Here is a 26,285-nt window from a genome sequence, read left to right on the forward strand (position 1 = left end):
ACTTTGGGCAGGTCTGTTCTTCCACAGACAGACCACCTCTTGCCCTCTCTACCCTAAATGCCCTCCCCCCCCCTCCAAAGTGTCCATTAATAGAGTCGGAAGTCCCCCCAGAGGCAGGCCCAGCCTTATCGGCCCCACATTTCACAAGCACTTAAATTCCGGAGGAAAAGGAAAACGTGAAATCAGATCGAAATGCAGGTCTGTTTACTGTTTTCTCCAATGAAATGGCTCTGGGTAAACAGCAGACGCCTTTGATGAAATCCCAGCAGGCTTAAACAATAAAGCTGGTTACAAACTCAATCTGGCGAAGATATCAGATCTGAAATTGTTTCAAAAAACATGTCAACAGTTTTTCTTTCCCCCTCCTTAATGCAGCTGCAAAAAACTTCCACAGCGCCACAAGCCTGCAGCTGCGATGTGGATCCTCCAGTGACCTGCTCTGTTGGATTGAGTGCCCCTTCGCTGCCACCATCACAAGAGAGAGGCCTGCTTTTCTGCCTAGACAACTGAGGTCACTAGCTAGGTGAACAGCTCTTCTGTCAATGCTCCAGAATAAGACTCTAATGGGTCCATCCAACCCCATTTGCAAGACTCAGAAAATTGCTACGGTGCCCCTACCTGCTTCTCCTGGCCATTCCATCTTGGTGCTCGCCTCTGCTTCTTCACCCAAAGAGTAATTAACATGTGGAATTCACTGCTGCAGGAAGTCACGGTGGCTACAAACACAGATAGCTTCAAGAGGCGATTGGATAAACATATGGAGCAGAGGTCCATTAGTGGCTATACAAGGTATAGCTCAGGGGTGTGGAACTCATTTGTTATGAGGGCCGGATCTGACATAAAAGAGACCTTGTTGGGCCGAGCCACGTGTATCATAAAATGTAATGCCAGGTAGCAGAGATATAAACTTTATAAAGGACACAAACTCAAAGGTTGTTTTTTTTTACTTAAAATAAAAACATGCTTAAAACATTAGTACTCCTGCAATATTTTGTTTCCTTAACAGTGTCTGATAACTGACACCTCTTGCTCTGAATTCTTGCATCAAAATGTCTGTGCTGTTGCAATCCTGAGTGTGCTGTTCAGGTGTGTATCTGTAAGCTGCAAACTTATAATGACACAGCAGCAGCAGCAGAACTGGAAGAAGAAGCAGAAGACAGCCAGTTCCACTGCGGGCCTGATAGAAGCCCTCTGATTTGGCCCCCGGGCCACATGTTTGACACCCCCTGTATAGATAAAGCACTATGTCTGGGACAGTGATGCTCTGTATTCTTGGTGCTTGGGGGGGAAACAGTGGGAGGGCTTCTGGAATTCTGGCTCTGCTGGTGGACTTCCTGATGGCACCTGATTTTTGGCCACAGTGTGACACAGAGCATTGGACCGGATGGGCCACTGGCCTGATCCAACATGGCTTCTCTTATGTTGATATGTTTAAGACCAAACTCTTTGCATCACAGGGACCAGCAGCACCCCTTGTGTGATTGATGGAGATGATGATGAACATGATGATGATGATGATGAAGAAGATGAAGATGAAGAAGAGTTGGATTTATACCCTGCCCTTCACTTGGAGTCTCAGAGCAGCTTACAATCTCCTTCCTTTCCTCTCCCCACAACAAAGTTTGAGTCTAGTGGCACCTTCAAGACCAACAAAGTTTCATTCACGGTATAAGCTTACCGTACACGGTATAAGGGCATGGCAGTGTGGGAGACCCAGCCCCCAAAGACTCCTTCCTGGTCAGTGTCTTCACCCAAACATATGATGACAGAGGGGTCTGCTTCTTCCTCCTCCTTCAAACTCCAGCATCCCATGACCACATGCTCTTGCTGGCGTCCCACCTCTCCCACTAGGCTTTCCTGCCTTGGCGTCTGACCTGATTTCATCTCACACCGCTTGGGACCCAAACTGATAACTGAGTCCAGACGTCCCTCTGACCCATGAGCCTGACTCTGGATCCTTTTGTACACACCTATCGCCCAAGGCCATCAGATCCCAATGAGGGGCAGCAGCTTCAAGCCAGCCTTTCTGTCACTGGTGAAAAGGAAGATGGTCCCAAAAGCACAGAAGAGCGTTGGCAGCGTGCGTGTTTTGCCCCAAAGATACTGATAGCTTGGAAGACAAAAGTGGGACCTAAAGCGTGATGCCTACAGTTGCCAAACTCCAGGTGGAGCCTGGAGATCTCAGAGCATTATAGCTGATCTACAAATCACAGAGACCAGTTTCCCCAGAGAAAATGGCTACTCTGGAGGGTGGGCTCTATGGTCTTATACAGGGGTCATTTCCTGCAGGAGCGCACAGGAGCGGAGCTCCGGCAGTAAAGAGCCCAGGGGGCGGGCACCTGCAACAAGCCACACACCCTGCTCCCAGCAGCCCTCAGTCAGAGCAAGAAGCAGCCAGGTAAGCTGCAGAGCCCGCCCCCCCCGGCCCAAAACAGTCCAATGGCACCTTTAAGACCAAGTTTTATTCAGGTACAAGCTCTCCCTCCTCTGCGAGGACAGATCTGCACGTCCCCCCCCCCAAAAATAGCTAGCAATCCAAAACAGTCCAGTGGAGCCTGAGCGGTGGGCGTTCCCTTCTGACACACTTCCGGTATGTCAGGGGGTGTGGCATATGCTAATGAGTTATGCTAATGAGTTATGCTAATGAGCTCCTGCACCTTTTTTTCTACGAAATGACCCCTGGTCTTATACTCAGCTGAGGTCCCTCCTGTTCCCAGGCCCTGCCCTCCCCTCCCCAGGTTCCACCACCCCAAATCTCCAGGAGTTTCCCAACCCAAATGGTTCTCCGCCCAAGCTGGAGTTGGGATCCCTAGCCCATGTGGGGAAGACAGATTCCCCGGGGGGGGGGGGGGGGGGGGATGTGAAATACAGAAGAGGCAGGCAGCAGAGGAGGCACCTGCAGGCCTGGGAGGGCGACCAAGTCGGCTCCCGCTGCTGGGTGCAGAGGATACCCTGGCTAGGCCGGGGCTGACCCCTCCGAGGAGTGGCTGCTGCATCCCGTCTCCTCCTCCTTGCAGAAGAAATATTCTGAGTGCCTCGCAGAGGAGACAAGGGGGAGGGGGAGCACGCTCCCTGGATCCTATGAAATATTCACCTTGTTTTGTTTTGCTGCTTCCCTGCTCTATTGATCAGAGCGAAGCGGCGGCTGGCCAGGAGGGGCGGTGGCCCACTGTGGCCCGCCCGAGCAGGAAAGGAAGGCACGGGTGGCACCCGCCACGGAGGGGGCATCTGCTTGGGGGTGAGGAAGGAGGGCTCTGCTGGGCTGCGTGAGGCAGGACCCCCCCCCCTCCATCCAACTCGCTGCTCTTTTCCAGGGGCCGATGTGTATTCTGGGCTTGAATGCTCCGTCTCCCTCCCATAGTTTCTTGTGTTGATGCTCCTGTAATATTGTATTTCTTTGGGGGGGGGGGGGGTCGAACCAGAACCCCCCAAAAAAAAAACAGGAAAAGGTCAAATTGACCAAGCGGCACATATTCAGCATCCCATAATTACCTCCTAACTGTCACAAAGAGATAGAAGCGCACAATTATCCTCACAATCAGAGTGCTTAACCCTCCACTGGAGGGAATGCTTCCCCCCCCCCTGCCCTTTCAAGGCCTGTTCTTGTGAAAGGGAAGATGCAGCCCAGGCATCCTTTCAAAACAGAATGGTATACAGCCTGTCTCGGAGGTGCGTCCCCAGGAAGCCTTTTCTCTCATCCCCGAGCTAGGCTGAGAGCATTCACACTCTGCACATGGGCAGGAACACCACCTCCCATGTCCCGGGACTGACTCCTGGCATAGAAATCAGATCCTAGGGCTCAGCCCCTAGTTAAAAACCATCCTACATCTATCCAGATTAAAGGACTGGGGGTGAGAAACCAAGCCAGGGCAAGAGTGGCAGCTGTTCCAGGCAAATTAATCCAGAATAAGAGTGACGGTTTTGCCTGCGGCAGGACAGAAGGCTGGCGCCGGAAGGGCAGGGATGGCGCTGAAGGCTCCGGGCACACTACCGACTGTGGAGCTCGAGTGGGAAAAGGAGCCGGAGCCGAAAATAGCCACCTCCCCTCTGTAGCGCGTGCACACACACACGCATGCACATGTGCTCCATTTGATACCCGAGCGGAACCACCTCTGCTCTCCCCAAGGAGACACTGAGCTTGCCCTTTCCCTCCGTCCCCAGTGGAGACCAGCCAGCACGCCTTTATCATTTCAGGTCGGCGAGCAGCAGCCGGTGTGTGCTCTGGCATCAGCACGCTGCACAGGGCCCCGCCACGGCAGCAGCAGCAGCACCACCACCAAAGAGCTTGGCTCTGTCTGGGAGGATCCACCCAGCAGCAGGTGAAGGAGCAGCAGCAAGGCCCCCCCCTGGGCCGCATGGGCAGACAGAGGAGAGAGGCGGTTCTCCAGCAGAAGGTCCCTTGGTATAAAGGACTGGAGGAGCGGCAGCCAGGCAGTGCCGGATCTGCTGCCGTAAGGAGAATCCACTGCCGAGCAGCCTGTGCATCAGACCGACAGGCCATCTCTTCCTCCAGCATTTCGCTTCCCACAGAGGCCAGCCAGATTCTTTGGAAGGTCCACCAGCAACCGCACGGTGGCCAGAGACTTCCCCATCACTGCCTCCCAGCCACTGGCATTCAGAGTTCCCTTTTAGTCACTGTGGCTCAGAGCCACCGGTGGAGCACTCTTCCGTGAAGCTGTCAACCCTCCAAAGCAAGTGGCCAGAGCCATGTCCTGTGGCAATGAGTTCCATGAGTGAATTAGGGGTGAAGGATTCACTCCTGTCTTTCCTGAATCTCCTGCCTACTGACTTCATTGGGTGACCGCCATGTCCTAATATGGGAGGAAATTCTCCTGTCTGCTTTTTTAACTACATGTGTAATTGTATCAGGTCACTGCACAGGGCAAGGAGATCAAATCAGTCAATCCTAAAAGAAATCAACCCTGACTGTTCCCTGGAAGGCCAGATACTGAAGCTGAAGCTCAAATACTTTGGCCACCAAATGAGAAGGGAGCCCTCACTGGAGAAGACCCTGATGCTGGGAAAGACTGAAGGTCAAAGAAGGCGGGGACGGCAAAGGATGAGATGGTTAAGAACACAAGAGAAGCCAATGTTGGATCAGGCCAATGGCCCATCTAGTCCAACACTCTGTCACACAGTGGCCAAAAATACCAGGTGACATCAGGAGGTTCACCAGTGGGCCCAGGACACTAGAAGCTCTCCTCAGGACACTAGAATCCCTCCCACTGTTGCCCCCCCCAAGCACCAAGAATACAATGCACCACCTGCCCCAGCCTGTGAGTTCCTATCTATACCTTGTGGCTAATAGCCACTGATGGACCTCTGCTCCATATGCTTATCTAATTCCCTCTTGAAGCTGTCCATGCTTGTAGCCGCCACCTCCTCCTGTGGCAGTGAATTCCATGTGTTAATCACTCTTTGGGTGAAGAAGTGCTTCCTTCTATCTGTTCTAACCCAAGTGCTCAGCAATTTCATGGAGTGCCCACGAGTTCTTGTATTGTGAGAAAGGGAGAAAAGGACTTCTTTCTCGACCTGCTCTATCCCATGCATAATCTTATAAACCTCGATCATTCATGCCACCCCTCAGCCATCGTTTAGACAGCGTTATTGAGGCAACGAACATGAAATTAAGTAAACTCTGGAGCACGACGGGAGACAGGAGGGCCTGGCGTGATGTGGTCCATGGGGTCGCGACTTGCGAAGGCCATCGATTGTGCAACTGAACAACAAGAAATAATTGTATCACTCTCTGTCATATCCTCCCAACCACCTGGTGGTGGACAGTGCCATCAAGTTGAGATCTCTCCTCTCAGAGCTCTTCGCCAGTTGCCATATTGTGGTGGAACATGCTACCATGTGAGATCAGGGCTCCGCGGGACCTATTACCATTCCGCAGGGCCTGTAAAATGGCCTTTGGTTGAGGCGGCGGGCATCCAGTAGAAACATCTTGGCCTCCCCTGCTGAAGACACCATCTCCATGTGGCCTGGCTTGAACAAACTCAGAGTCCAGCGGCACCAGTATCAGTGCAAATTGTTTTTATATGCTGTTTTAATGTTTTAATTAACCATTTATTGTTATTACGTTTTGTGTAGCCGAATGACCTAACTATAGTCCGCCCTGAGCCCGTTCGCGGGGAGGGCAGACTGTATATTTAAATAAATAATAAATTGTAACTGACTTCTGGCAACCCCGGAGGGTTTTCAAAGCAAGTGATGATCAGCGGTGGTTTGCCTTTGCCCACCTCTGCATTGCGACCCTGGACTTCCATCTAAATCAGGGGTGTCGAACTCATTTGTTATTTGGGCCGGATCTGACATAAATGAGACCTTGTTGGGCCGGGCCACGTGTGTCATAAAATGTAATGCCAGGTAGCGGAGATATAAACTTTATAAAGGACCCAAACACAAAGGTGGGGTTTTTTAACTTAAAATAAAAACATACTTAAAACATTAGCACTCTCTGCAATATTTTGTTCATTTAACAGTGTCTGAGAACTGACATCTCTTGCTCTGAATTATTGCATCAAAATGTCTGTGCTGCTGCAATCTTGACTATGCTGTTCAGGTGTGTATCTGTAAGCTGCAAACTTATAATGACACAGCAGCAGCAGCAGAACTGGAAGAAGCAGCAGTAGACAACCAGTTCAACTGCAGGCCTGATAGGAGCCCTCCGGGGGCCTGATCCGGCCCCCAGGTCGCATATTTGACACCCCTGATCTAAATACTAACCAGAGACAACCCTGCTTAGCTTCTGAGATCTGACAAGATATGGCTAGCCTGGGCCATCCCGGTCAGGGCTCCAACTACCTAGTTTTCTAAACTGAAAATCCCCAAGTGATTCAGGCTTTCTCTTTCGGGACAGTTCTCCAACCGCTTATAGAATGTCTACCTGCTGATTCTTCCTTATTTTTTCTATATGCTTAATACGCCTGTTGTCAATACCAGTTCCCACCAATTTACAGACATTGGGATAACTGGCCAGTAATGTCCTGGATTCCCTTTTAAGAACCAGTGTAATCCTTGCTACTATCCAGTCCTTTGGTAGGGATGCCAGTTTGAGTAACAAGTTGCATATTAGTGCATCAGCCATTTCGCATTGGAGTTCTTAAGGAACCTTTGAACCTCTGCCATTTGGATCCCGGTGGCCTGTATCCAAACAGCATGATATAAAGACTTAAAAGGCAGGTTTGGCCAGGGATCCTGGAGGTTTTTGTCATCTTCTGGGCATGGAACAGCAGTCACTGGGGATGTGGAGGGGGAGGTATTTGTGAATTTCCTGCCTTGTGCAGGGGGTTGGACTAGATGACCCTGGAGGTCCCTTCCAACTATGATTCTATGACTCTATTCTAAAGTATTACACCTTACAAGAGGACTGAGATTTCCACTGATTTCCCTCTCCCATTGTAGCCCATGGATCCCCCCCCCCAAGTTTGCTCCAGGGCTTCAGCAGACCCCCCAGGAACAAGATGAGAAGAATCACAGAATCATTAAATTTGTGGATGATACCAAATAGGGAGGAGCAGCAAACACCCAAGAAGATAGAGTTAAAATTCAACAAGACCTGAATACTCTGGAGAAGTGGGCAGTTGCAAACAGGATGCAATTCAACAAAGATAAATGCACAGTATTACATCTGGGCCACAAAAATGTCGAGCACAAATACTGGATGGGGGATACGTTTCTGGGGAGTAGTGTATGCAAAAGAGATCTTGGGGTAAGAGGGGACTGTAAACTACATATGAGTAGTCAGTGTGATGCAGTGGCAAAAAAGGCAAATTGGGTTGTATTAAAAGGGCCATAGTATCGAAATCACAGGAGGTCATAGCTCCTCAGTGTACTGCCTTGGTCAGGTCACACCTGGAGTACTGTGTGTAGTTCTGGAGGCCTCACTTCAAAAAAGATGCGGGCAAAATCGAGAGGGTGCAGAAGAGAGTGACGAGGATGATCAGGGGTCCGGAGACTGAGTCCTACGAGGAAAGGCTGAGAGCCTTGGGAATGTTTAGTTTGGAGAAGAGGAGATTGAGGGGAGACAGGATTGCTCTCTTTAAATATCTGAAAGGATGTCATTTGGAGGAGGGCAAGAAGCTATTCCAGTTGGCAGCAGAGGACAGGACCCAAAGCAATGGGTTTAAATTACATGCAGAAAGGTAACGGTTGGATATTAGGAGAAATGTTTTCACGGTCAGAGTGGTTCAAAGGTGGACTCAGCTGCCTAGGGAGGTGCTTAGCTCCCCTTCACTGACAGCTTTCAAGAAGAGGCTGGACGAATATTTGTCAGAGATGCTTTGGGCAGGTCCTGCATTGGGCAGGGGGTTGGACTAGATGGTCTGTAGGACCCCTTCCAACTCTATGATTCTATGATTGTAAGTCAGCAGAAAGGCATTCCTCCTCCTATGAAAAGTTGTCCCTTATGTCTTCAGCATGCATAGATGCATACAGGCTGGTTTTTCATTTGTCAACTATTCCAAGAACTTAGAATCATAGACTTGGAAGGGAGTCCAGGGCCATCTAGTCCACCCCTCAGCAAAATGTAGGAAATCCATACACACAGTGACCCCTGCTCCATGTCCAGAAGATGACAAAAAGCCTCCAGAATTCCCAGCCAAACTCGCCTGGAGAAAAATTGCTTCTGTACCCCAAAGTGGCGATCAGCATTTCCCTTGACCTTTTCTGGGGATTTCTCTGTCTGTTTCCATTGGCCTCTAATTCCCCCCCCCCTCTCTCTCACACACACACACTCACACCCCTTGAGCTCCAGCAGCCAGCCTTACTACAGCACCCTCTGTGCCACGGGATATGCTGGTGGCAAAATGTCAGTGGCTAAAGTTAGCTGGTCTTCACGCACCACTCTGTCCACAACTCAATGCCCTCCCTATACAGGAGTCCAAAGTTAGCGATTCCCACCCAGCAATAGCCTCAGGACACCTGTATTTACCAGAGGTGAAGTGGAGAGGCCCAGCTGGAACAGCCCTCCTGCCAGTGATCTCTACACAGCAGAATTTGGCTCCACCCCTGTCAATCAAATCAACACAACAAGGCAATCTGCCCTCCAGGTGGGAGGCTCACTGAAGCCAGGTTTACCCAAGAGGACCAGGCAAGGGAGGACCAGTCACCACATGAGGTGGCCCTGAGCCTTACCACCACCAGCTGTCTGCAGGAAGGCAGGGCAGCCATTTTAAGGAGGCGAAAGTTAAGGATGGAGGCTGGCCCGGCCCAATCAATCCTGATTGGCAACAGATCATACCAATCAGCCCAGGTGGGCAGGGAAGTAGTCAGGGAGGCAGGAAAAGGAAGGGGCATGCGTGCTCCAGGGAGTCTCCTGCATTAGGCTTAGGGACTCAGGTATGTGTAGGGTTGCCAATCTCCAGGTGGTGGCTGGAGATCTCCCAGAATTACAAGTGCTTTCCAGGTTATAGAGATCAGTTCCCCTGCAGAAAATGGTGGCTTTGGAGAGAGGACTCTTTATGGCATGATACCTCAGCTCAGTAGGGTTGCCAGCCACCAGGTCCCAGTGGGAGGTCCCCCTGCTTTTAGAGGCTGCAATGCGCTGCCAGCCACCTGGCTGGCAGGAGAAACCCCACTCCCAAATAAGGATGTTGTCGGGCAACGTTCCTGACTTGATGATGTTACCCGGAAGTGACATCATGTCGACAATGCTCTGGTTTTTGGGCAAACTCTATGGTTTTGAAGCCAAAAAAGCCCCCCCAAAATCATAGAAATTTTGCCCAAAAACCAGAGTGTCATGCACAATGTTGCTGACGAGGTGACATCACTTCCGGGTGATGCCGTAGCATTGGGCTATCACCTGACGACGTCCTGCCTACCCCCAGAACACCCCCACAAATCCCCCCGCCACGACGACGACAAGGGGGCCTGGCAACCTTACCCCCGAGGTCCCTCGCCTGTCCAAATCCTGCGCTCCCCAGGCTACACCTTCAAAATCCCAAACCAAGTGTGGCAACCCTAGACATGGGAGGAGAGGCCAGCCCTCTTGCTAGTTAGCTGGCTACAGGGGAGGGCAGTAGAAAGAGAGGAGGAGGACCTCTCTCTGGTCTGAGGTCTGTCAAGGCCTCCAAGAGAGTGCTGATGGTAAGGATCCCTTGGAATTACAGCTCATCTCCAGACTACAGAGATAAAATGAAGGAGGAGGAGGAGTTGGTTTTATACCCCAGTCTTCACCATCCAAAGGAGTCTCAGAGCAGCTTACAGTCACCTCCCCTTCCTCTCCCCACAACAGACAACCTGAGAGGTAGGTGGGGCTGAGAGAGCCAAGAGAATTGTAACGGACTCAAGGTTGCCCAGCTGGCTTCATGTGGAGGAGTGGGGAATCAAACCCGGTTCTCCAGATTAGAGTCTTTGGAGGGTGAACTGTATGGCATTGTACCCCACTGAGGTCCTCCTCAGGCTTCATCCCCAAATCTCCAGGAGTTTCCCAACCTGGATCTGGCAACCCTACACCCTTCATCCCCCTGCCGGTGGCTGGGGAGGGAACCTGAAAATCCTAGGTGGGTGTGTCAGCCCCACCCAACCCTGACAGTGTGGCAGTCACTCACAGGCCCAGAACCACATTCTTCATCAAATGGCACGGGAAGCATTTTACAATGGTGGAGTGAGAGCTGAAGTATGCACAAAGCTTTAAAACTTAAGCGTATTCTGAAAACTCAGAAGGCCAGCTGAGGGGGGTGGGCACCAACAGGCTGAAACTCTGCTATAGCTAGTCTCCAGCTCTGGGTTGGAAAATTCCTGGATATTTGGGGGGGGGGGTTCCTTGTGGGGGGGCAGATTTTGGGAGAGGAGAGACCTCTGTGGGCTACAGCACCACAGAGTCCGCCCTCCAAAGCAGCCATTTTCTTCAGGGGAAATGATCTCTGTGACCAGGAGAGCCTTTGTAATTTCAGAAGGTCACCAGGCCTCACTTGGAGACTGGCAGTGTGGTGTAATGCTTAGGCACGCGGACTCTAATCTGGGAGAACCAGGTTTGATTCCCCACTCCTCCACATGCAGCTGCTGGTGTGACCTTGGGTCGGTCACGGGTTTTCTCAGAGCTGTTCTCTCAAGAGCAGTTCTTGAAAGAGCTCTCTCAGTCCCACCTACCTCACAGCAGGGTGTCTGTGGTGGGGAGGGGAAGGGAAAGGAGATTGTCAGCCGCTCTGAGATTCCTTCGAGTAGTGAAGGGTGGGGTATAAATCCAATTTCTTCTTCTCTTCCAGTTATACAGCATAGCTGTTAGGTGGGGTGTGCCACTTTTAAAAGCAGACTCCTTGTGACCTGAGGATGGGGGAACCGCAAGGAGGGGAACCCTGAGGAACCCTCACAAGGAAGCACCTTCCACAAAGTGGGTCTGGACTGAGAAGAAGCCCTTGGTTACAGAACCAAAGTCCAGAGACTGAACTCCCTCCCCACATTTGCCACCCCCTTTAAGTTGCCTGCCCAGAGATGGGAAGACAAGAGAGCCCACTCATGGAAGAACATCCCACATGATATACTTGACCCAGGAAACGGGCCTTTTTTAAAATCCCAAGAGTACAAGCGATGGACTTCTCTGACCCAGCAGTTTGATGGTTACCATGAAATATGCGGAGTGTCAGCTCCCAAGGACATAGGGTTGCCAGCAATGTTCCTTCTAAGCTGTGGAGTTTTGTGAGCAAAAATTCTCCTTTGTGAGCGACTGGCATTAAGGTGGTGAGGGCACGATTTGGCTGCTGCATAAATCAGTTTGCTCTGGAGCCCTCCTTCCCGAGCTAAGACAGAAATGTGTGAGCCGGAGGCTAAAAAACTGTGAGCTAACTCACACTAACTCAGCTTAGAGGGAACACTGGTTGCCAGCCTTCAGGTGGGGCCTGGAGATCTCCCAGACGACACAAGTCTGCTCCCCTGAATAAAATGGTGGCTCCTGAGGCTAGAGTCTATGGCTTCATAGTGGAGTTCCCCACCTTCTCCAAATCCTGCCCTCCCCCAGTTCAACTCCCCAAATCTCCATCTGTCTTCCAACCTGGGCACTCTGGAAATGCTCAGAGGACATTTCAAAGGCACCAGCTCTGGGCTGCAGCTTTGCAAACAGGCATGGTGGGGGGAGGCCTCTGCCTCTCCCCTCCCTCCTTCCAGGCTGGTTCAGACAGGGAGGAGGAATCTTCCCAGCGACTCCTTTGTTCTTCCACCTGCCTCCCCTCCCCCAGCAGGCGCAGCGCAAAGAGGGGGGACCGCTCCTTTCCCCTATAATCTCCGGCGCTGTCCCACATCCCCTGCCTGGTCTTGACACGCCCCCTCCCCTTTTCCCACTTCAGAGGGTGGCTCTTTGCAGGAGGGAGCAGGCGAAAGTCTCAGGCAGAGACCTACTTTCCAGCTTTAATCCTTTTTTTGCTTAAAGGATTTTTTTTCCCTTTCGCTCAAGGAAGAGGCAGCGTGATCAGAGGAGAGAAGTGGGGAGCTGACAGGCTGCAGAGGTTGGGGAAGGGAGAAAAGAATACATATTTATCACTCGCCGCCCTGGCAAAACAAAGGAGAGGCAGCTCCGGTCCTGGTGGAGGCCTGGGGTGTGTGTGGACAGCATCCGCTACTCTTGGCTGTGTGGCCAAAGAAGGTGGCGTTGCCCACTCCAGCTGCCCAGGCCTCTTTCCTGCCCTTCCTGCCACCTGCTCCAGCGGGGCGCGCGTCCGCTTCGAAGCACCATGGAAAGTCAAGGCTGAGGCCCCCATAAGAACATAAGAACATGAGAGATGCCAATGTTGGATCCGGCCAAAGGCCCATCCAGTCCAACACTCTGTATCACACAGTGGCCAGAAATACCAGTGCCATCAGGAGGTCCACCAGTGGGGCCAGGACACTGTTGACCCCCCCCCCAAGCACCAAGATGACAGAGCATCCCTTGCCCCAGAGCCCCTATCTATACCTTGTGGCTCATAGCCACTGATGGACCTCTGCTCCCCAGTTTGCCCATGTTATGTGCCCCTGTTCTGGTCCTGCCTTCACCCATCTGATGAGATCTGCCTTAACATCCCATTCAGCCCCCTGTGTGACACTGCCCATCCAGTCCACGGGGGGAGGAGCGACGGAAGGAATATAGGAGAGGGGCATCCAACCTAAAATAACATGGATTTCGAGCTGACATTGGACTCCTCGTCTAAAGAGGTGGGGAAGTGCATCTGGTGTGTGCCAGCTAGGCTTGCCAACTCCGGGTTAGGAAATACCTGGAGATTTTTTGGGGGGTGGAGGCCGAGGAGGGTGGGGTTTGAGGAAGGGGAGGCGCCCAGTGCCATGGAGGCTCCCTTCCAAAGTGGCCCTTCCCTCCAGGCGAACTGATCTCTGTGGGGGGGGGATCAGTTGGAATCCAGGCAGTTCTCCAGACACCCCCGAGAGGCGGGCAGACCTACCAGCCCATTGGGAGAGGGGGAGGCCCCACCCACCCCCACCCCGTCGCAGGAAATGGAATGCAGATTCTGCAGACAGTGTGATCGACAAGCAGTTGACAGCCCCAAAGATGGGGGGCAGAGGTCCAGTCCAACCCACCGGGCTTTCAAGGGGCCGCTGCTGCAGTGTAACAAAATTGTCGCTGCTGGTGAAAAGGGCGAAGGGGAGTGGAAACCCACGGCCCAGAGGCCGCCTAGCAGGCTCGCTTCTGTTGTGCAGACTTGTACCTATATTCACGTATGTGTGTACACAGACACACGTGCACGCTTCCTATAGCAACAGACAGCCCTCCCTTTAGGCCTGAGTACAGTGACTCTCGGCCTGCAGGGCACAGGGATGCCTATCCTGGGTGGCATCTGGGGTCGAAAAGCCGATTGGTGTCGTCCCCCCCCCCCAACACACAAACTTCCTGCTCTGGGCATTCTTGCAGGGGAGGGTTCCCCCCCCCATCCTCTGCCCCCTCGGTTTTGCTGCTGGTAGCGCGCCGGATCAGCATCAAACCCACCCCAGAGCAAAGCCCCGTTAAGGAGAGCTTCTCATTAACAGCCATCAAAGTCTGCTCAGCAACCCGAACCGGCAGGCAAGCACAGGGGAGCCCTGGCAGATTGGGGTGGGGGGTGGGGGAGCGCCATGCCTCAGAGGCGGGCACCAATGAGAGGCTCCCTTTGTCTCTGGCATGTGTGCCCTGCCTTCCCTTTAGCAAAAGCCCAGTTGGGGGTGGAGTGGGGGGGAGTCTGCCTCCCACGCACACCAAAGACAAGGAAATGATGATATTCCTGGGGGGGGTGAGGGGAGGGGGTCTCTCAGGGCAACCCCGGGTTCCCTGTGGGCAAGTGGTCAGAGGAAGCCCACACCACTGGAATGGACCTGCCTCGGGCACAGGGTTGGTGCCAACGCTCCCTCTAAGCTGTGGAATCTTGTGAGCAAAAATTCTACTTTGTGAGCTACCGGCATTAAAGTTGTGAGCACGCGATTGGCTACTGCAGAAAGTCGTTTTCTCTGGAGCCCTCCTTCCTGAGCGAAGGCAGAAATGTGTGAACCGGAGGCTAAAAAAACCCTGTGAGCTAGCTCACCCTCAGCTTAGAGGGAACACTGGTTGGTGCCCGAGAGGTGATTTGGGGAGGGAGAAGTGCCGGGGGCTCTCCAGTTGGCCTTCACACCTTGCCTCCCAAAACTCTAGCTTGCAATTGATCGTCAGTCATTGGCACTCTCTCTGTGCATGCCCAGAGGCACCCTTCTCTTTCACTGCTGCAGATTTGCAGGCGCTTGGCCTTCCTCCCAGGCAGCCCTCCCTGAGTAGCACCACTTGGAATGCTCGGGACTGGGAGATGGGGGAGGGGAGCTTCCCACTGACTGGAGGACTGAAGAAGGTGGCAAAGAGATCGACAAGCAGTTGACAGCCCCAAAGATGGGGGGCAGAGGGAGTATTGTCTCTTGAATAAGGCTGCCATTCGGGTCCAAGAAAGGTTGCCTCGATCCCAGGTCCCTCGATGTATGCCGTGCTGGCATTGCCCACTCCGGCTCATGCCCAGCCTGGCTGCTCTGCCCAAGGGTGAAATGTCAAGTGGCAAGGAGTTGCGTCTGCTTCCTGGCCTTTGGGAGGTCTTCCGCTCTCCACCGGATTCCCATCATTGGGGTCAGGAAGGAGCCTTTCTCTAGGCACAGGTCTCACTGCCCTACATTCCGCTGGTGGTGGTGGCGGCGGCAGTGTTGACCTGGCTTGGCTCTCCTGCCTGAGTCCTTGGTGCACCTATCCGCTTTCGCCCTGCTTGTGAGGCCCTCCATGGCAACCTGGCTTGAGGAAGCTCACCTGCTGTGCATGGTGTAGGATTGCCAGCAGGGTTCCCTCTAAGCTGAGTTCGTGTGAGCTAGCTCACAGTTTTTTAGCCTCTGGCTCACACATTTTTGTCTTCGCTCAGGATGGATGGCTCCAGAGCAAACTAACTTATGCAGTAGCCAAATCGCTTGTTCACAACTTTAATGCCAGTCGCTCACAAAGTAGAATTTTTGCTCACAAAGACTCCATTACTTAGAGGGAGCATTGGTTGCCAGCTGAGGGTGGGGAAATACCAGGATATTGGGGGGTGGGGCCTGGGGAGGGAGGGGTTTGGGGAGCAGCAGGACACAATGCCATAGAGTCCATCCTCAAAAGCAGCCATTTTCTCCAGGGGAACCGATCTCTGTTGCCTGGAGATCAGCTGTCGTCGCGGGAGATTGCCAGACCCCACCTGGAGGTTGGCAACCCTAGCATGTTGGGTAGCCAGTAAGATGGGCTGGGTGGCTTCTAGACCCCTTTTCTGCCCCCTGGGTTGCTCTTAGCGCGCACACACACACACACAGCTGTTTGCTCCAGGGGAAGTGATTTCTGTTGTCCCGAGATCTGTTGTAATAGCCGGAGATCTTCAGGGCCCTGCCTGGAGTTTGGCAACCCTAATTGGAGGGAGCCTGGAGAAGGAGGGCAGCGTCCCTGGGCATCCTCCCCAGAGGAGACACGGGGGCCTTACTGACTGCAGCATTTGCCTTCCGTGCCCCAGAACACTTGGCCGCCATTTGGGGCTTGAACCAAGCTGCATCGGGTCATATCCTTCCCCGCTTCCCCGTTCCTGGGCCTTGCGTCTGGGCTTCTGTCAGCCAGGGCAGATCAGATCGCGGGGCCCAGAGCGGAGATCCCTGCCAGGCCACCCCACGTGCATCCTCCCTGCAGCTGGGCCAGGCACGCTCACTGTGCCGTCTTTGCAGGAGAGGCGCGCTAATCTCCTTCTCTCCGTTCTGCCTCTGGCTCATTGGCCACGCAAGACAGGACCTGCGCGGCCTCCCCCGCCCCCTCGCCCACCGAGACCCATCCTTTTGCCGCCTGCTACAGCCTACGAGATCAGGCCAAAAAACAGACTCCTGAACTGCGTTTCAAAGACGTGCACCGCAGCATCATGGAGGCTCTGCGGTGGAACTCCAAAACGGCCCTCGTAGTTCAAGCTTTGATCGGGCAGCCCTGGGGTTTCAGAACCAGCTCGGCAGGGCTCCTGCTGCTGTGCCCAGCACCCATTCCCCAGTCCCAAGAGCCATCGTGGCACACAACCTCCGCCCACTGGTGTTGTGCTTGGGATTTTTCAATCCTCTGTGTGGCACGTAGCAGCTCAGCACCGTGTCTGAGACCTTCGCTGGTTCACTTCCTTCACCTGCTGCAAGCAAACAGCCTAACCTGGAGGCCTGTTTGGCCCCGGGGCCACCAGTTACCAGCTCCAGCATGAAGAAGCCTCACCATGAGACCTGGCCCATCAGGATATAGCAGGCAGAGAAAGACAGGGCTGGATTCAGGCCAGCTGAAGCCCCAAGCACAGCCCAACAATGGTGCCCCTCGACCCCTTCCACTGCTTAACTGAGAAGACATTAGGACTCAAGACAGCCAGTTTGGTGTAGTGGTTAGGAGCGTGGACTCTAATCTGGGAGAACGGGGTTTGATTCCCCACTCCTACACATGCAGCTGCTGGTTTCAGAACTGTTCTCTCAAGGGCAGTTCTCAGGAGAGCTCTCTCAGCCCCACGTGCCTCTCAGGGTGTCTGTTGTGGGGAGGGGGAGGGGAAGGAGATTGTAAGCCGCTCTGAGACTCCTTTGGGTAGTGAAGGGTGGGGTATAAATCCAATCTCCTCTTCTTCTTCTTCAGTAATTGCTGAAGGTGAAATTGAGTCACTCACCATGCCAAAGAATACATTTTTAACAATGCAAGTTAAACTCAAACACAGCAGATAAGGACAATGACAAAAAAATTGACTGAAGTCGAGAGTGGCAGTGAAAGTAAATTAAGAGCATGATAGCTGGGGTGTGTGTGTGTGGTGCCCCCCTTCCATTGGTGCCCCAAGCATGTGCTTGTTTTGCTTAAAGGTTAATCTGGGGCTGGAGAAATGTGTTTCCCAGCACTGGAAGTCCTTTTATTAATTGATTTAGAATATGTCTATGCTGCCTATTCAGAGTCCTGCTCGGGGCGGCTTGCAATTAGAAACCACAATATTAACACACAAGCAGAATAATAACTATCCATAAAACAGAAGCAGATCATTAATAAAGCTTGCAAACCGCTTGGTCAAAATGTATGTTTTAGCCCGATGCCTAAAGGGAAGGGAAGTCAGGGCCAGGTGAGCCTTAAGGGGGAGGGAGCTCTGAAGTCGAGGGGGCCACCACAGAAAAGACCTTGTCTCTAATCACCACCTGCCTCCCCTCTCAAGGCGGGGACACAGAGAGCAGGACTGGAGAGGTAGATCTTAAATGGCAAGCTGCAGATGCCAGGGACAGGACCTGGAACCTGGTGCTTGCAAAGTAGACAACCCACTGAGCTCGAGCTCCCAAACTGGAGACCAGAGCACTCTGGTGTCAGTGCTAGAGAGAGCTGATACTTCTAGCTGATACATGTTTCGCCCGCCCTGAAGAACCTAAGAGGCGCCATGTTGAATCAGGCCAACGGCCCATCCAGTCCAACACGCTCTGTCACACAGCGGCCAAAAGCCAGGTGCCATCAGGAGGTCCACCAGTGAGGCAAGAACTCCAGAAGCCCTCCCACTCTGTCCCCCCATGCACCAAGAATACAGAGTATGACTGCTCTAGACATAGTATTCATTCTATAGGTAACCCTGTGAAAGTCTATTTTTCTCACCATCGCTAGAAGGGAGATGTTATAGGCCACCCTGACTTCTCCCAGAGTTGTTCTGTCCATTGAGGCAGCTGAGTCTACAAAACAAACCCGAATGAATGAATGAATGAATGAATAAATTAATTAATTAATTAACACGGGGGGAGGGGCTGTGGAAAAAACAGCAGCAGGGCATCTGCTTGGCACACAGGAGGGCCCAGATTCATTCCCTGGCATCTCCAGACACAAGGATCAGGTGATACAAAAGGCCTATCCCTGAGACCCTGAAGGAGAGGGAGCCAGTCTGTTATGGCAGTTAGTGTGTGAGACTAGGGTTTGGGAAACCACCGTTCGAAACCCCACTCTGCCATGGAAGCTTGCCGCGTAACCTTGAGCCGATCACTCTCTTTCAACCTAGTCTAGTACGTAGGGTTGCCAACTTTGGGTTGGAAAATTCCTTGGGAGGGGGGAGCCTGAGTAGGGTGGGCTTGGGGACAGGAGGAACCCCAGCAGGGTACAATGCCATAGAGTCTGCCACCCAGAGAAGCCGTTGTCTCTGTATTCTGGAGATCTGCTGTAATTCCGGGGAGATATCCAGGCCCCACCTGGAAGTTGGCAAGCCTACTGGGAACTGATTGCCGGAAAGCATTACGTCCCAGCATCATTCATTTGAGGATCCTTTTCCTCCTTTAAGCCAGTCCCACCCATCTCTCCAGGCCCCACCCACCCCCGGAAAGTCCCTGCATACCAGCCCAGGAGGCTGTATCCTGCCTGCCCCCACGGCCAGCTTCATAGTGCTTTCCTAGGGCGGGGAGCCATTAGAAGCCCACACAAGTGCCAGCTCTCCCCCACCCACCCCCGGCACTGCCTTCCTGCTGGCTCCACTCCTTGGCTTCTTTCCATGCATTAGCTGAGTAACTAAGTGAAAATAACTTAATTCCATTTTGCTGCCCAGCTGGCAAGGGAGGCTGTCAGCAGAGGCAGGAGAGGGGCCTGAAAGGCCCGTTGGTGCCTCAGCCGGGGCCTGTCGAGCTCCCCGCAGCCAGCCAGCCACCCAGCTTCTCCACCAGGACCCAGGATCTTCCGTGACCTTGACCCAACCTCCTCTCCTGCGAGCTTCCGGGCGGCCTGCTCACTGACGGCCTTTCCTTCCTGAATTCCATCTGCAGGCAGCGGAGGGGTGAAGGCAGTGCCCACTGGTGCTGGTGGGGCCTGCCCCCCCTCCCGCCCCTTCAGGCACAGCTGCTCCAAGTGGCCCCTCTGCCCGGGGAAGTTCATCTGGATTAATCCGTCATGTGAACAGGATTACACATCTTGCCGCCCTCTCTTCGACTCAGAACTTTGCATTCCGCTTGTGAACCTCGTAATCTGGATTAACTAGCTGTCTGTTGGTCTGTGTGGATGTGAAGATTTCAGGTTGCTGCTGTCTAGTTTTAAAAGGGTCAGATTCAAGGGGATGTGTCCACCTGTCCTAGAGAGAGGGAATTCACAGTTCTGTTGTACGGGTGCACACGCAAAACTTCCTGTGGCTGCTCTCTGGTTTCCCACACAGTGTGGTGCTGTGGTTAGAGTGCCTAGGGTCTGAGAGACCAAGGTTCGAATCCCTACTCTCTCATGGAAGCTTGCTGGGTAACCTTGGGCCAGTCGCGCACACTCTCACTCTCAGCCTAACCTACCTTACAGGGCCGTTGTGAGGACAACACGGAGGACAGAAAAATGATGTGAGTGGTTTTGAGTCCCCACTGGAGAGAAAGGCGGGGTAGATAAAGAGACAAACAAACAAACATGTGCTCCCACATCCCATCTCCAGCAGCACTATGAATTACAAGGCAGACATTTGGCTGGGCACCCAAGCAAGAATCCTAATGCTGTTACATTATTCATTGGGCGTCTGAGTCTGTATGAGTACATTGTCTAGATTCTGTAATCTGTCTTGAGTGTCAGTAAGAAAGGTGGGCTCTAAAGAAAGTCAAGGAACTAAAAAGAAAGTCATCTCCCCCCCTCCCCAGAAAGCCCAAAACTTGTTCAGAAAGAGTGAGTGGGACGGGCCAGTCACCTGGCGCAAGAGCAAAGTTCTCTTTGGCTGACATCAGAGAGGGGCCCACACATGTAAAGGAGCTGTCACCCATCGAACCACAAAGGAATGTTTATTCTCACCCCGTGTGTTGCATTATTTTCTCATGGGCTGGGAAATTCCTGGAGATTTGGGGGTGGAGTTTGGGATGGATGGGGTTTGGGGAAGGGAGGGACCTCCGCAGGGATATGACGCTATGCCGTGCCCCCTCCAAAGCAGCCATTTCCTCCAGGAAACCGATCTCTGTAGTCTGGAGAGCAGTTGTTATTCTTGGGGACCTCCAGGCCCTAGCTGGAGGTTGGCAACCCTAACTTGTCTACTACTCACATGGTCTACAGGCATGTGTAAAACTAGCCTTTGCTGTTTCTTAACCTTTGTCAAGCCGACAGGCCTCTTATTGCGGGTGTTCTTCTTTTGTATTTAAGGCTTCCATCAACACAGGTCTCAATTTCCCACAGTGCAATTGGCAGACTGCTGATTTCCTGAACACTCGACACATCTTTACTGGCTTCACAGCCACAGTGACAGTCCAGAAACGTAGCTGGTCACCACACCTTAAAAAGGATATTATAGCTTTGGAAAAAGTGCAGAAAAGGGCAACTCGGATGATAAAAGGGTTGGAACACTTTCCCTATGAGGAAAGGTTAAAGCGCTTAGAGCTCTTTAGCTTGGAGAAACGACGACTGAGGGGTGACATGATTGAGGTTTATAAGATTATGCATGGGAAAGAGCAGGTAGAGAAAGAAATACTTTTCTCCCTTTCTCACCATACAAGAACTCGTGGGCACTCCATGAAATTGTCCATCAGTGGCTATTAGCCACAAGGTATAGATAGGGGCTCTGGGGCAAGTGATGCTGTCTTCTTGGTGCTTGGGGGTGCCATCAGGAGGTCAACAGTGGGAGGGCTTCTAATGTCCTGGCCCCACTGGCGGACCTCCTGATGGCACCTGGTATTTCTGGCCACTGTGTGATACAGAGTGTTGGACGGGATGGGCCTTTGGCCTGATCCAACAGTGGCGTCTCTTATGTTCTTATTATGTTCTTATCCCTGTGACTTTGGTTTTGCAGATCCTAGAACATGAAGTGAGTGGAGGAGAGCTACCCAGGGCCACAAGACAAGCCAACGGATGAGGAGAGATTTGAATCCAGGCCTCTCAGATCCCACGCTTTAGCACTGGACCATCCCATCGTATCAGGCCTCTTGGCCTCAGCTTTGAGAATCCATTCTTGTGCCCTGACCTGAATAGTCCAAATTAGCCCGATCTCATCAGATCTCGGAAGCTAAGCAGGGTCGGCCTTGGCTAGTATTTGGAAGGGCGACCTCCAAGGAATACCAGGCACGTGAAGCAGAGCCAAGCAATGGCAGACCTCCTCTGAAACATCTCTTGTCTTAAAAACAAGTTTAGCTTACCACCTAGTGGTGAATAATGCTAAAGAGCTAGAGCTTCTGGCTGCCAGACAATCTTAGGATCTCCTGGCTATACTACACACAATGCCATAAAGTGATGATGATTATGATGATGATAATCTATTCTTGCTGTAGACATCAGTGACTCAAACAAGCTGTTCTCCAGATTTGTTTGCTTCTGAACCAACAGATGGCTTCCCGTCATGGGTCTTGAAGGGTCCATCTCTTTCCTACCTGCTACAGTCTCCTGATGTCATTTCACTGCCAGGGGCATGGGACACCCCCCACCCCCCCATATCCTGTTACTTTCACTGGAGAGAATGTCCTATGCAGTCACTCCTCCTTGACATACATGTACTCCTAGAACCATTCTACTTGTGCACAATTTGCCGATGAGGACCCACAAACACCTCTGTGGGCGCCTAAAGCCTCAAAACAACCGCCCCTCCATGTTTCTCTGTGGCCCAAGGCAGAGACTAGGAAGGCCTTGGTTTAACTCAGCGGGACTCGTCTTGTGATCCTGTGGAATATCTGTGCTTCTTACAACTTCTGACAACTGATTTCTTAGGAAAAGGGTCCAGATCAGTGTTCCCTCTAAGCTGAGTTAGTGTGAGCCAGCTCACAGTTTTTTAGCCTCCGGCTCACACATTGTTGTCTCAGCTCAGGAAGGAGGGCTCCAGAGCAAACTAATTGATGCAGCGGCCAAATCGCTTGCTCACAACTTTAATGCCAGTCGCTCACAAAGGAGAATTTTTGCTCACAGAACTCCACAGCTTAGAGGGAGCATTGGTCCAGAAGTATTTAATCACACCTTTTGACGTGATTGTCCCAGATCCAATGACTCCAGGAGCCGGAGCTGGCCAAGGAAGTGAAGCCTCCCAGGAGGAGGTTTGGAAGGCTTTTCACCCCATTCCTCTGCCCCCCTCCCTGGCAGCAATGTACAGTTGTACATTGTACAAAGTTCACTCACTTGCATCATGGGGGAATATTTGTGCAACCAGTGCCCGGAATCTGTGGCCCTCATTTGCGTTGTGTGGGCTTTCTTTTAAATAGCTCCATGGAATCTAGATGGCGCACGTTGCTGTAACTGGGGGAAGGAGGCCACTGTTTGGAAGGAGTATTTTTACCTTGGCTGGTGAGATTGTGAACTCCAAGCTCTGTAAATCTACACAGTCTGAAGTCAGCACTAATCTGGGTGGGGGTGGGGGTCAGGGGTGTTCAAGGAAACCACAACAGGAGGAGTGAAATAACTTTCCGAATGAGTGGCAGGACTCGTAGTCTCCAGAAATCTATTAATGGAGCACAGAAGTGGGCACTTTTGGCCGTGTTTGGCCAGCTGTGGGTTCTGCCAGTGCCCCGGAGGAAGAGAGTGGGTGGGCAGCCAATCGGGACCTGGAGATCTGCTTCCGGAGTTGGCCTCCATGACCTACCTGCCCCAGATGGATTGCAGCAACCTGGGAAAGTGGACTTCTGGATGAGAGAGGCCTGAGCTGGGCTGAAAGCCCCTTCCCCGTAACCTCCTCATGGGTCTGTCTTGGGCTCCTGCTTCCCTATGGCGGTGGGGCTGGAAAGCGCCCTCCAGTCGCAGCCATCTGATGGCCACCCCAGAGGGTTTTTAAGGAAGAGACATTCAGAGGTGTTTTTGCCACTGCCTGCCTCTGCAGAGGGCCCCTGGCCTTCCAGGGTGGTCTCCAGCGTTCCCTCTAAGCTGAGTGAGTGTGAGTTAGCACACAGTTTTTCAGCCTCCAGCTCACACATTTCCGCTGACTGAGTGTGAGTTAGCTCACCGTTTTTCAGCCTCCAGCTCACACATTTCCGCTGACTGAGTGTGAGTTAGCTCACCGTTTTGCAGCCTCCAGCTCACACATTTCCGTCTTAGCTCAGGAAGGACGGCTCCAGAGCAAACTGATTTATGCAGGAGCCAAATTGCTCGCTCCCAACTTTAATGCCAGGAGCTCACAAAGTGGAACTTTTGCTCAGAGGGCTCCATAGCTTAGAGGGAGCATTGGTGGTCTCCCATCCAAGACCTAACCAGGGTAGACCCTGCTTAGCTTCCGAGACCTGACAAGACCGGGATAACCTGGGCCATCCAGGTCAGGGCTGCTTTCCTACAGCCTTACGCCAAGGAAGCGACAGCATCTGATTGGCTGCTTCAGATCCTGCCAGGTCCAAGCAGGATACAGATGCTTTCCACCCCAGCCAGCCCCTGCACACACTCTCCCCCGTCACCGGGGCCGGGCACACTCTGCTTCCAAGGCCGGGCCACCTCTGGTGTCCTTCAGAGTCTCTGCTGGGTCCTGATGGCGGTAGGGAGGCTCTCCTTTCCGGGCAGGAGGTGGCAACCTCGCCCAGGATTGATCTCCATGCCTACGGAAGAGGCTGGGCCCCGCATGCCTGCTGCCATCCGGAGGACCAGAGGAAGATGGAGAGAGACAGGAGGGCAGCCCGAGGCTCGTACAGCCTGCTGAATTATTCAGGCCTGGCATTAACTTTGGAGGGAGTGTGTTTGGGCTGATTTTTTTTTTTTTTTTGTGGTTGATGTACAGATAAATGCGAGGGGAAGACAGCTACAAGATTCTCAATAATTAATCAAGGTGCCACTTAACAAAGCTTCCTTGGCACTCACCATCGCCTGGCTTAACGAGACCTAAAAACTTTGCAGGCCCTCCAGATTTGCATCTCATTTGGTCCGGTTTTGTTTTACTGGTGAGCTGCGCGCTTGCCCAGAAGCGTCCTGGACGGCTGGCCGCAGGTCTGGCACGTGGCTCGCCCCGGGCAAGGAGGGGTGCTGCAGCCCAAGCCCATCTGGAGGCCGCCTCTTGACCCACAGAATTCATTTCCCTGCTTGGATCAGTCGGTGGAAAGGGAAAGGCACTTTGCTGATGCTCAGAGGTTCTCCTTCGGTGTCACTGCCTCTCTATGGGAAAGGGGCCTGGGCACCGAACTGTCCCCCAAGCTCAGCCCCAGCCTGACTGGCATCACCCGGGCAGGGCAACTTTAGCACCCGAGGAGTTGGAGTTGGGGGGGGGGGTGTCCCTTCTTTCTAAAGGGGGGTTGGAAGCATTTCCCAGATGCTGCAGCCGTGATGCTGGCTGATAAATGAGACCTGCTCCCCCAGCCCCTTGGCCTTTTCCAGAGGGCCCTCCCTTTGTCTGACACCCTCTCCAGAAACATTCCCCATCACTTCCTTCAGCATAGATGGCACTGACCTAAAATGCGCTGCACACAGATTCAGTCCCCCCCCCCAAGCACACACACTGTCCCAGGCCTCACGACTGCCAGTCCCTGGAGCCCTGACAGATGCCCCTGTGCCCATCATCTTCTAGTGCCCTCTAGCAAGGAAAACCAGCCCAGCGTCTGACAGGTAGCAAATCCAAAGGAAGACACCCGATCCCCTCCTTAGCTCCCTTTGAAGTTTGGGGAAGGGAGATGCTCAAAGCCCCCGGGCTGGGGTGCCAAGTTCGGGAAGCCATTTGGAGGGGTGAGGCTCCCTCCCGCCCACTTTCTCCTTCGCCGGGGGGGAGGGGCGGGCAAGTTTGCAATTAGTCACACAGAGGGTGGGACCCGGACGAGCCCCCTCCCCCTCCCCCCTCCCCCCCTAAGGCGCTGGCGCGTGTCTGTGCGCAGCCCCGGGTACTGATTGCTCCACTCGTAGCCGCAAAAAAAAGACCAAGAAAGAGCCCAGCGAACTGACCAGAAAGAGCCGGGCGGCGGCGGAGGGAAGGAAAGGGAGGGCCCCGCTTCGCTCCCCAAGAGGGGGGGACGCACACGGCCGCTCCAGGCCGGCCCCCGCGGTCCAGGCTGCGCTCCGCCTCGATGTTCCCCCAGCCCGCCGGGCCGGTGCCCGCTCTCTCGGGGCTCCCTTCCCAGGAGAAGCGGCAGTTGCGCTCGGGCCCCTTGGAGGAGTTGCTGCGCCGCCTCGGGCGCCCCGGGAATTGCATCACCACCTGGCGGCCGCTGGCTTCTGCCGCTTCTGGGGGTTCGGGGCTGAGCTGGACGGGGCGGCGATCCCTGGCTTGGCGCCCGCGTCCCCCGACGGCCCCTTGGGAACACCGCGCGCCCTGGCGCAAGGGTACCCCGAGCTCCGGCGCATTCCATCGCTGGGCGCCCGGCAGGCGGCCGCGGACACTCTCCCTCCCTCCCCACACACGCATTGCCCCGGACGGCGGCGGAAAAGTTTGCCCGGCTGCGCTCCCTCGGGCTCGGTCCTGCCGCCCGCCCGGCCGGCCATCCAGCCATCCAGCGCCGGCCGAGGCGAAGCGCAAAGTTTGGCGACCGCTCCCCGCCGCGCGCGCTGCGGACTCACCTTTGCCGAGCATCTTGGAGAGGCGGCGGAGGGCGGGCGGCTCCCCCCTCCCCGGGAGCGCCGCTCACAGCAGACAGCGACGGCCGCGGCGCCTGCTAATCCGAGAGTGGCTCGCCGGAGCGCCGGGCAGCCGCATCGCGCGGCCGGGGAGCGGCTGCGGCTCCCTTGGCTGCCTTCCTGGGCTCGTCCTCCGCCGTCCGCGCCTGGCTGGCCGCTTTTAGCTGGGGGAGCCGCCCCCTCCGGGCTCGGCGGCCGCCTCCTCCTCCTCCTCCCCCTCCCCGCCGCCCTCCGGCTGCGCCTCCGAAGGGCGTCTCGCTGAGCCCCGGCGCGCACCTCCTTCTTCTCTCCGCTGCTCTCCTCTCCCTGCAGCAGCAGCAGCAGCGGCGACGGCTGGGCAGGGCTGGGCTGGGCTGGGCTGGGCCAGGTCCCCCCTCCCTCCCTCCCTCCCGTGCTCCCTCCCCTCCCTCCC

The 26,285-nt window shown here is 53.9% G+C and overlaps 1 protein-coding gene across 1 annotated transcript in view; it reads right to left on the reverse strand.

Moving 5' to 3' along the window:
• Positions 1-25,451, reverse strand: part of RTN4RL1 (reticulon 4 receptor-like 1) — a gene marked incomplete at its 3' end in the record, with an annotated part of 57,656 nt that extends 32,205 nt beyond the window's left edge. The window contains exon 1 of the mRNA XM_015421849.1: positions 25,205-25,451. Within this exon, the coding sequence (XP_015277335.1) occupies positions 25,205-25,451 (247 nt within the window). The remainder of the gene's footprint in view (positions 1-25,204) is intronic.
• Between the last annotated feature and the right edge of the window lie 834 nt (positions 25,452-26,285).

This window comes from Gekko japonicus, unplaced genomic scaffold (assembly GCF_001447785.1).
Source record: "Gekko japonicus isolate JY-2015 unplaced genomic scaffold, Gekko_japonicus_V1.1 scaffold21, whole genome shotgun sequence".
Taxonomy (NCBI): Eukaryota; Metazoa; Chordata; class Lepidosauria; order Squamata; family Gekkonidae; genus Gekko; species Gekko japonicus.